At 32.4% G+C, this 11,982-nt stretch overlaps 1 protein-coding gene across 2 annotated transcripts; it reads left to right on the top strand.

The window, feature by feature from the left end:
* LOC113363229 (zinc finger protein Xfin-like) lies at nt 1-4,897 on the top strand. Of its 2 annotated transcripts, XM_026605716.1 has the most exons (3): nt 1-29; nt 204-415; nt 3,254-4,897. In XM_026605716.1, the coding sequence occupies exons 2-3, from the start codon at nt 230-232 to the stop codon at nt 4,892-4,894; spliced, it is 1,827 nt and encodes a 608-aa protein (XP_026461501.1). In that variant the 5' UTR covers nt 1-29; nt 204-229; the 3' UTR covers nt 4,895-4,897. The 2 variants fall into 2 exon arrangements, with proteins under 2 accessions (XP_026461501.1, XP_026461500.1); XM_026605715.1 differs by lacking the exon at nt 1-29 and having other exon boundaries at nt 79-415.
* Nucleotides 4,898-11,982: the final 7,085 nt, after the last annotated feature.

Genomic DNA, 11,982 nt, shown 5'->3' with positions numbered 1-11,982 from the left:
AAGATAATAAGTGGTATAAATATTACAAGGTAAATGTGATATAAAAATAAAATGTTTTATTAATAATGGAAATAGAAATAAAAACTTGATGTCTTGATTATAAATTAGTAAAGGCAACTTTATATTCTTCAAAATTAGTTACACATAATATAATGCCTAACTAATAATCAACGATGTAAATATTTAATACCAAAACAATCCAGTCCACCTGCTAGTCCAACTATTACCAATGGATGATTCTAAGAAATCAAATATGAAGTCATGTTGCATGCCGATGTGCGAAAGCACAACACAAGATGCTCCTAGGAAAATGTTCTTCCGGGCTCCACCAAATATAGAAGTGAGACAACGATGGTGCAAAATTGTAGGAAAGAAACTTACACCTTCTTCGTATGTCTGTGAAGATCATTTCAATGTAAGTAGATAAATAATCGTGATAGATAATTGAAATTTATAATATTAACTACCCGAAGGGGACGTTTGTATTTTCATCAGAAAATCAAATTTGCTCATTTTATGTTTGACACCAAAATTGAAAAAATATGAATGTGAAGCAGAATTATCAGCAGTAGTTTGTGCCAACTAATCGGTATATTTACAAATCACTTGTAAACTATTATAGTGATTTCTTATCATATACAAATTAATTTTTTTTTTTTTTTTTAATTTCAATAATTATTACTACTGCTAATTTATTAACATCAAGTAATATTGTAATATAAATACAAATTAATGATATTGCTAAAGATAGTTCCTGAACTAAACTGGGTGTAAGTTGCATTTTGCCTTAAGACAAGTTGTGAAAATTTCCCAGTTTATGTATTTATGCAAAATAATTCAAATTGAAATTTAGGCACTTACAATTGTCATTATTCTTGAACTTTGATGAATTCCATAGTTAGATTACTTTTTGTAGGCCTATAATATTTTAAGATGTTGAAAATTCATCAAAATTATCCAACTTTTTTTTTCACAAAATTAATTATACAGAAACCTGCTCATACAATCTTTACCAAAAACTAATTAACACTAGTTTTTCTATTAATGCTTTTCAAACTTACCTATTATTTTGATTGACAATAAAACTATGCAAAAAAAACTTACCTATAATATTTGTAATTGTGTAAATTATATGAAATGATTCAAATTGTAATTCAGACATTTTTGAAATTGTCGTTATTCTTGAATTTTAATAAATTTTTATAGTTAAATTACTTTTCGTAGGCCTATAATATTTCAGGATCTTAGTTAAGGCTATGAAATGAATCATAATAAAAGTTTTATCCAAATAGTACAACTTTTTTGTCAAATTTTACGTTTCTTCATAAATTAATTACTAATTAGCACTAGTTTTCCAAATGATAACTCTTATTTTGTAAATTAATTTGTTGAACACATTTTATTCTATCCATTTTGTGTTCTAAAGGTTTTTTTTCTTCTTATTTAAGTGTGGACGTCAACTGTAATCAGCTACATACGAAACACAGAACGTATATATGCTAGGTATATATTTTTAATTTTTTTTAGAAATTAAAAAAAATCTATCCAAAAGCACTTGTTTTGTCAACACAAGCAGAAAGTTTTTTGAATCATTCACATCGGATGCTTAGTTCTCTCAAAAACTGTCATTTTTAGCTCATTTCGCTTCGTATCTCCGAAACGGCTGGGCCTGCCTTTGCCAAAGACTAATCAGCACATCTCCCTATCATTACAAATTGAATGTTTTTTGGATCACTCAAATCAGATGCTCCGTTCTCTCAAAAACTCGATTTCTATTTTCTGCACTCTTTGCTCCGTATCTCCGTAACGGCTGGACCTGCCTTTACCAAAAACTAATCAGCACATCTCGCTATCAATAGGAATCGAAAGTTTTTTAAACTATTCCAATCGGTTGATCGGTGCTCCCGAAATCGTAGACACACAAAACATAAACACACATCCAAACAATTTTGGTTGGGAATCACATTGATTAGTAAAAATGATTTTTTTTGTACATGTTGATAAAACTTAGTATGACAATAAAATTCGTAGTCTGAATTTCTATACTAATACTGGTTGATACATATTGATAGCTACTGATTACAGTTGACACCCACACTTAAATAAAAAGAAAAGCACTTTTAGAACACGAAATAGATCAACAAATGGAGTGTTCAACAAAATAATTTACATAATTTACACAATTACAGATATTATAAGTATGTTTTCGAAAGACATTAATTGGAAATTTAGTGCTAATTAAGTTTTTAAAAAAACGGAGCATCCGATTTGAATGATTCAAAAAACATTCAATTCTTAATGGTAGGGGAAAAGTGGTGATTTAGTTTCTGGCAGGGGCAGATCCAGCCGTTTTGGAGATACGGAGCTAAATGTGCAAAAAATGATAGTTTTCGAACCATCCGATTTAAATGATTCAAAAAACAATTGCTTTTCGGGAAAAAAAAAATTTTTAATATCGAAAATAATTCGGATTTTAATTTTAACCCTAGCTAATTCTAAAGCTCACTTATATACTTGAAATAAATAATTTTAACTTTGCAATTCAGTTTACATTATTCTTAGAAATATGAGATGAGGTCCTTCATTCTAACTCCGCTTCATTAACTTTACATATAAACTTATATGAACGCCATCGTCCAATTTATGAGCTCCTATATTTTGTCTATAAAACATGGACAATGAATGAAGTATTTATAATAATATATTTTGAAACATTTAATATTCTTAGGATATTTCATTACAGTGCGGAAAGTTCCAGCAATTTGCCTTAAGGCACGATGCCATACACCACTAGTTTATCGTCACAATTTTAAGAGTTTCAAATTTCATATTGATTAATGCATGCCTTAAGGCAAAATGTCTAGTATACTTAGGGACCGATTCTGCCGCATAACAGACCAATGTTATGGCAAGGCTATGTTATGAAGAACTTTTCATACTAAATATTGACAAAGCCATGTGGTCGGTGTGCAGTCAGGTGTATTTCTCAGAAAACATAACCCAGAAACCGCACAAATGTCAAAAAAACGATCTTAGACAACAGGGTCCTTTTGACCCACCTTCATAACATACGTGTGACGTTGCAGTTTATGTGCAAAAGGCCTGATTGCACAGCAAATACATGACATTTTGACAGTATTCAGTATCATAATGTATGGAAGTTGGAGCGTAACATGCCTTGCCTTATTATGCGGCAGAATTGGTCCCTTAGTTTTGTTATTTACTTGTTTTAATAATATTTATTCTTTTCCAGTTAGAGGAAGATACAGAAAACTACACCCAATATCGAGCAATGGTCCTGGGGCAACACACAGATCAAGTCACATTAAAATTAAAAAAACACATTGTCCCCCACAAGAGTCTTCCCCAACATCAACCTGAAACAACAGTAGTCTCTTCCACTTGTGAATTGCGAATTGAAAGCGTATACAGTTTAAACGATAGTGTTGTGACATCAACAGATAAAGAAATGGATTACGAAGTCACTGAAGTAGAACCGGACAACAAGTCCGTTGAAATGATTGAAATAGAAGATGATAATGAAACAATAGTCATCCCAGATGATGAGCCTGAGACAATAGAAATCGTGGATGACCCTGAACCATGTCCACAAAACCCATCACCCAAACCAATAATTTATGAAGAGGAAGAGGAAGAGTCAGATGAAGTAGATTTCTTCTACGAATCTAAATATTGCGATTACTGCGACAAACTGTTTTCAGACTCTGATAAATTTATTGAGCATTTACAATCTCATTTAAATAGTGAAGGCAACATGTGCATGATTTGTTTCATGGGGGTTACTAACCGAACTTTGATTGCACATATGAATAAACACAAAAACATGTCTAGTTTGAAGAGGAATATATTGAATTGTAAAATAAGGGTCATGCATACGTGTCAAATATGTAAACAACCGGTTATTGTACTTAACAATAAGACTTTGTATGTGAGGCCGCATTGCGGGAGGAAGATGATACGGTGTGATCTCTGTCCGAAGAGATTTTGTGAAGAGAAGGTCTTTGTCAGACATATGAAGACACATGGATTCCAAAGGCCAGAAGTGTTTGATACACAATATGAGTGTTACATTTGTAAACAAATATTTTTTAATGTAAACTCTTTAACCAGTCATATGACGATACACAATGAAGAAACCACAGGCATTTTTCCTGATGCACCTGTTGAGCCTCCACTTGACACTAAACCTGAAGTTGATAATCTTGTTACAGTATTTGACATCGAAGAACATTACCAATGCGATTTTTGCCCAAACACTTTCACTGATCACTTGCAATTAAACGCGCACATGCTATCATCACACGCCAGTGACTCCATCGATCCTTTACAAGTTGACCTTTCAAGATTCAAGTGCAACCATTGCCAAGAAGCGTTCCTGGACGCCAACACTTTAATAAAACACATGATGTCTCAACACACAAACCGAAAGCTGCTTCCAACAGATCGCAAATCTATCATAAACAGAATAATCCAAACCAGTGCTTACAAGTGCACCAGGTGCCCCAAAACATACAAGAAAAAAGAAGACTTACACAAACACGTCTTGCAAATGCATTCCAATCGTCCAACTACCCCGCGCACCACGGCGACACCATTTGGGTGCTCCCCTTGCCAAAAGTCCTTCCTCAATAAAGTGGTTTTGAAGGCCCATATGTCTCAAAATCATTGTATAGAGGTTCTGGTTACAAATGATGGCAATTGTTTCAGCAAACAATTGCAATGCACTATTTGCAAAACCATTTATCCTCAGAGAAGTCAGATGGCTAATCATTTTAGGATACACACGTACGAGAAGACTTTTACTTGTCATAAATGCAATATACAGTGTGTAAATAAAAGGAGTTTGATGCTTCATGTGGGCATGTGCCGTTGATAAAGGAGAAGCATGATATATATATATATATATATATATATATATATATATAATATAAAACCAAATTATATTTACATTATATTAAAATATATAAAAGAAATTTAGTTAAAAATTAAAATGAATATACATAATTAGATATTTATAAATGAAATTTATTGTTTTGATTTTAAATAAATTTGTAAATAAATAAACTTTATTTATTCAGAGTGTTTTAATTAGTGATAATTGTGGTAATGATGATTAATTAATGATAAATGATTGTCTATGTATATCATCGGGTTAGCCTTACCACTAGTTAACTTCCCATAGGGCAAATTATAGTAATCGCAAAAAAATCGAAAATGAAAATTTTTATATATCTTGACGTTTCAAAACCTTCTGAACATTTTGGCATACCTTAGAAAAAATGGATGTATGTGTGTGTGTTCGGATACAAATTTTCGTCGACGATTTCGGGAACACGGATGAAGCGATTTGAATAATTAAAAAAACATTCGATTCGTATTGATAAGGAGACGTGCTGATTAGTTTTTGGCGAAGGCAGGTCTAGCCGTTCCGAAGATATGGGGCAAAAAGTGCCAAAAACGGTAACTCAGTTTTTAAGAGAACGGAGCGTCCTATTTGAATAATTCAAAAAACATTTTATTTGTAACTAAATGAGGAACTGTTTAAATTTTTGGAAAGAAAGGTGCAACGACTTCAGAGATATGGACGAAAAAGTAAAAAAATGAGCCATTTGGCGGTCAAAAATGAACAATAGACATATGCACATCAAATTATCAGATATTTTATAGAGATTTTCACAATAAGTATAAATTTTGTTTACCTTCTTATAGGTTCCGTACCAATGCTTATCTGTTAGACGGCGACGTGGCGCTTACGCGCTTCGATACTTCGTCTCTATGCGGTTAAAAAGCAGTACGATTGCTTTGAAAAAAAGTTCAGAATTTCCGAAATATTTCAAAATAAATTTTTCTTCAAAAAGTCTTTTTTTTCACAAAAAAGTAAATTTTTGTCAAAAATTTATAGTTTCTCAAAAATCTATTTTTTCAGAGTAAATCTGTCTCAAAAATGTTAATCTTTTTCAAAAAAAAAAAAAAATTTGGTACGAGAAGTACCAGCAATTTGCCTTAAGGCACGATGCCATGCGCCCCACTAGTTTAGTTCTTTAGGCGAGACTAAAAAGTAGTAAATCTGTACAAATGCAACGGAAGAGCGTTACGCTCGTGTCGAGTGCCAATGATTCGTCATTCGCTCTCGATGATATCATTTCTATACGGGTCGATTGTGATTGGTCGTCGTGTCGCGTGAGTATGATTGCTTTGATTGTATAGCGAAAATAATAAATCAAATGAGACTGTATCGCTAGCGAAATAGTCAAAAAAACATACAGTCAATTAATGTTATGTTAATTTTAATTACTTGTAGTTCTTCAAACACAATTATATGATGAGAGAAATTGTGAAAACAATATTTCTAAAGGCAATTTTGCCGTTTTGGAGGTATGGAGCGCAAAGGGTGTCAAAACGGTTATGCAGTTTTTGAGAGAACTGATCATCCGATTATATTAATTCAAAAACATTTTGCTTGAGTAGACGGTGTGCAAAAAATGCTTTTACGAAAAATTTCGTAATTTTGAAAATTTTCAAAAAAATTCAAAGTTTCGAAAAATTCAAATTTTCGAAATTTTTCATAATTTTCAAAAAAAAAATTGATTTTGAAAAATTTCAAAAAATATCAAAATAAAAAAAAAACAAAAATTACAATTATAAAAGTTTGAGAATATTTCGAAATTTTCAAAAAAAACTAGTGCTGCGCATGGCATCGTGCCTTAAGGCAAATTGCTGGAAATTCCCGTACTAATAATTATTTTTTCTTAAAAAGATTAATATTTTTGGAAAAAAATTACTTTGAAAAAATTAGATTTTTGAGAAACTATAAAATTTTGACAAAAATTTACCTTTTTAAAAAAAAAATTTTTTTATATTGAATTATATTTTGGAAATTCTGAACATTTTTTAAAAGCAATCGTACTCCTTTAACTGCATAGAGAGGAAATATCAAAAATTGATACTTGCTGTTAAAATCTCTATAAAACATCAGATAATTTGATGTGCATATATCTAATGATCATTTGTGACCGCCAAATAGCTTTTTTTTTACTTTTTTCACTAGATCTCCGAAACCGCTAGACCTGCCTTCATGAAAATACAAGTAAAATGTTATTATTATATTTTAATATTATTAAAATCGGACGCTCCGTTCTGTTAAAAACTGAGTTACCCTTTGTGGCACTTTTTGCCCCGTATCTTCGGAACGGCTAGGCCTGTTTATGCCAAAATCTAATCAGCACGTCTCCTTATCAACAGCAATCGAATGTTTTTTGAATAATCGAAATCGGTTGAACCGTGTTCCCGAAATCGTCGACGAAAATTTGTATCCGTACACACACACACACACACATACATCCATTTTTTCTAAGGTATGCCAAAATGTTCAGAAACCTCTGAAACGTAAAGATATATGAAAATTTTCATTTTCGATTTTTTGCGATTACTATAACTTACCCTACGGGAAGTTAAAAAACAAATATTTTCAAAATTTTCAAATTCTCAAAAAATTAAAAAAAAACGTTTTTTTTTAAATCAAACTTCAAATCTCTCAAGATTAACCAATCACAAATTTGTACTGTATTTATTATAACCTAACAAAGATTACAAAAATTCAAAAACAATGATTATAAGTATTCATAAACTGTCAAATAAAATTTTGTTTTAAATTTTTGTTTCTAAAATTATCTGGATTATTTCTAATATGTATCAAAATTTCCATTAATTTTCTACTTCCATGCATAAATCCTCACCTCCAAATTCCAAAAAATGCAACCAGACCCTATTTGACCCAAAAGAATTACTTTCGGCAAAATTTTCCAACAAGATTTCAAAGGACGACAAAGTTGATTCCAATTTTAAGCAGACCAATTCCGATAATTATATATTGAAAAGTAATAATCATGGATCGGATTCCGATAAAAATTTGGTGCATTGCGCAAATATTTTGGCGATTGTTTGGTCACTTGCCAAAATGGTTCGAAATTGGACAGAACAAGATCTGGATGATATATTGAAACATGCAGAGGGCATGGAGCTGAAGAGTAGAGAAGGGAATTTGGTCAATATAAAAGAAATAGGTAAGATATATTTCAACAACCAAAGACTTACCAAAGTTCCTTGATTTTATGCAATTCAACTATCCTCATCCACTTCTATTTTCTCCCAGGTGTTGACAACCGAGAATTCATCCTAAACAAGATAGAAGCATCAGTAATCGGTGATTTGAAATCGAAAGATGACCAGGGATTGGATTTGGAGAATGGTTTGAAGTTGTTCTTTACAAATTTTGAATATGGAATTCTCCAAGGACCAAATAACTCCAACGAGGTCTCGATTTGGAAAGAAGATGATGCATATTACATGTACAACCCTTTGGCATGTGATGAGAGTGGGTGCACGTTGATCAGAATGGATGGAGGAAAATTGGAGAAAACCAGTGGTAATAACTGACACAAACAAGTATAAGTAGTTTCCATATCCAATTGTAAAACTTCCAATAAAAAAACAATTACTATAAAGCCATCATTAAACCAATTTGGACATACGGCATACAGCTATGGGAATCAACTTCCAACTCAAACGCTTTAATAATTCAAAGATTTCAGAACAAGTTATTAAAAGAAATTTTGAAAGCACCAAAGTATGTTCCAAATTGGTTAATACACAAAGACCCATGCACTAGCACAGTTAAGGATTAAATAATCGCTTACTCACACAAATATAGAAATCGCCTAGCTGATCACCCAAACTTGCTCGCGAGAAAACTTCAGAACAACCCTACCAAGGCCCGATTAACAAGAAAATTTCTTCTGCATTAATCAACAATAAATAAGACCTTCGGCAAATCACTGGCAATGGTCAGATGATTTGTATTTTGCCAACGCCTTCAGTTTCATGTCAAATATTTTACTTGTTGTCCGTTTCAGGACAGTTGTAAAAATTATTTTAATAATACAAAAAAAAAACAATCACCAATTTTAAAAAGTGCAGAATATTAGAATAAAGATATTTTGTCAAAAATAGATAATAGAAGCAAATGTATTCATACCTTTTTAAAGCATAAACATTCTAATAATTTAAAATCTTCTATTCAATCCTTTATCAGATGGCGTGAGTTGCAAAACATCACCAACCAACAGTACTTTAACAAAAACTACAAGAACTTCTAAAAGACATTAAAGAATGACAGGAATTCCACTGGTTCGGCAAGCAGCAGCAGTGGTAGTAGCAAAAGACCGTTATTCCCATTTCTACCAGTATCAAAACTTTTATCAGACACTTCCAATGGTTCTAGCAGCAACAAGACTGTTGTTCCCTATAATCCATTACCAAAACTGGTATCAAACACTTCCAATAGTTCTAGCAGCAACAAGACTGTTGTTCCATATAATCCATTACCCAAATTGGTATCAGACACCTCCAATGGTTTTAGCAGCAACAAGACTGTTGTTCCATATAATCCATTGCCAAAACTGGTATCAGATAATGCCAATGGTTCTAGTAGCAACAGGACTGCTGTTCCATTTCAACCAGAGTCGAAACTGGTACAGGACACTACCAACGGCTCTTGTCTGTCTGAGAGCTTTAAGAATTTAAAGATCTTGCACAGTGTTATATAAAAATCTGCCTCCTGAGTTGAGAAGTTTGAATTTTCTGATCTTGTTACCAGATGTACGAGAGAATATTAATGTTGCTGAAGATTGGAATAATTGGAAAGGTAAGATGGAATCTATTTTATGTATAAAATTTTTAATCACAGAATTGGGTAAATATTGGAAAGGGCATATCTGCTAGATACAAATCTTCTTGCACGCCGCAAAGTTTCAAGTCTGTGACCAATAGCTTTATTGGTTGTTTGAACAACTGCATTTGCCAAATGGATAAAGTTACCACGTATCAGTTCAAAATTAAAGTATTAAGTAAAAAAGATCCATGTGATAAATTTAAGAAGAACGAAGTCAATTTTGACTTTGTCAATTCAGTCAAATGCTCTTTTATCACCAAAAGCCTTCATTGCCTACTCTGGGTAACCTCGCCTATATTGGTTGATCAAATCATTTTAATTACGATTTATATTAATTATAATTTATCATTTTTATCATTTATGCAGGACTTTCAAAAAACAGTTGGATACTAAGCAGAGATTTGAACAAAAAGTGTAAAGAGTCTGCAAATAATTATCAAAACGCAACTACGGCTTGTGTGGCCTTAGCTTTCGGAATTTTGCACGAAATGGAAGATTGGACACTAGATACCATCGACGAGGTCAGTGATTAGTAATAATAATATATTAGAAACGCAGATATTTTATTTAGGGACCGATTCGGCCGCATAACAGAAAAATGTTATGGCAAGGCCATTTTACGCTCCAACTTCCATACATTATGCTATTAAATCATACTGAATACTGTCAAAATGTTATGTATTTGCTGTGCATTCAGGCGTTTTGCAACGTTACTCATACGTTATGAAGCTGAGTCGGAAAGACCCTGGTATCTAAGATCGTTTTTTTGAAATTTGTGCGGTTTCTAGGTTAGGTTTTCTGTCTGACAACCTGAGAAAAACGCCTGACTGCACACCAACCACATGACTTTTGTCAATATTTAGTATGGAAGTTCTTCATAACATGGCCTTGCCATAACATTGGTCTGTTGTGCGACAGAATCGGTTTCTCAGATTTGGACTCAATGCATGCATAGTTTATCAAGAGATATTCATGGTCTTAAGCAGTATATATATATATATATATATATATATATATATATATATATATATATATATCACATCGTTTGCAACCACTTATCCACGTTCTGCTCTCGTCTCGAGCAGCTGGATATCAAGCAGTAGTGATATCAGATTTTCACTTGAGATCATAGATCTCAAATATATGATGCCAAGAGAATTCGCCTTCGGGGCAAATTATAATCACATAACTATTGGACTTCAAATATGATACCAAGTGAAAATAGAGTTTGTTTCGGAAGCTTGCAAATGGTTTAGCAACTTAAATGGCTTGTGGTGGTAAGAGCTTCCTTGCAACCACTTGTGTACGTTCTGCCATCTCATCTTGAGTTTCGGAAACCTGCAAATGGTTTAGCAACTTAAATGGCTTTGTGGTGGTAAATCTTCATCTGTCTACGTTCTGCTCTCATCTTGAACAGTTGGATATCAAGTAGTAGCGATATCAGATTTTCACTCGAGATCATAGATCTCAAATATATGATGCCAATAAGGTTCTGCTGAAAATTATAATCACATAACTATAAATATATATCTAATATACGGACCAATTCTCCGATAAAACTGGAATGTTATGGCAACGTTATGTGACAGTCCTATCTTCGTATTAATTGGTAGTAAAAACTGCTAAAAAGTTATGTATTTGCTTTGCGATCAGGCGTTTTGCACATAAACCTAACTTCACGTTTGTATTATCAAGAGCACAATAGAATGATGCACTTATGATAAATTGTTATTTTAAGTTAGTGCGTTTATAGGTCAGTTTAACGCGTGAAACGCCTCATCGCACAGCAAATACATATATTTTTCACTACCAATTTATACAAAGATAAGGCCGTAACATTGCTGTAATATTTCCATTTGTCGGAGAATTGGTCCCATAATATAATCTGAAAAAAAAATGGATTTTTGAAATAAACGTACCATTTTTTCTTTCTCTTTTTTATATGACCTTCGATATCCTTTTCTGTTTTACCTATCATTTCTACATAAAATTATCACTCCCCTTCTAAATTTCCTTCTCCCATGTATCTTCCTCACTTTATTTGTTTTATTCCCTCTTTCTTTCTATCTATTTCTTTCCCTTTTTCTCTACCTTTCACTATCTACCTTTCTTTTTCTTCATCTCACTCTACTACCTATTTATCTATCTATCTATATTTATACCTGTTTCTTTTTTTATCTCCCATTCTCTCTATTTAATCATCTCTATCCCTTTTTCTCTCTATTCACTAA

The sequence above is a fragment of the Ctenocephalides felis genome, unplaced genomic scaffold, assembly GCF_003426905.1.
Source record: "Ctenocephalides felis isolate EL2017-DRISC unplaced genomic scaffold, ASM342690v1 CF-g0.4_SCAFFOLD_00845, whole genome shotgun sequence".
Lineage (NCBI taxonomy): Eukaryota > Metazoa > Arthropoda > Insecta > Siphonaptera > Pulicidae > Ctenocephalides > Ctenocephalides felis.
The sequence above is the reverse complement of the archived record's forward strand: the minus strand, read 5'-3'. Positions and strand labels throughout refer to the sequence as shown.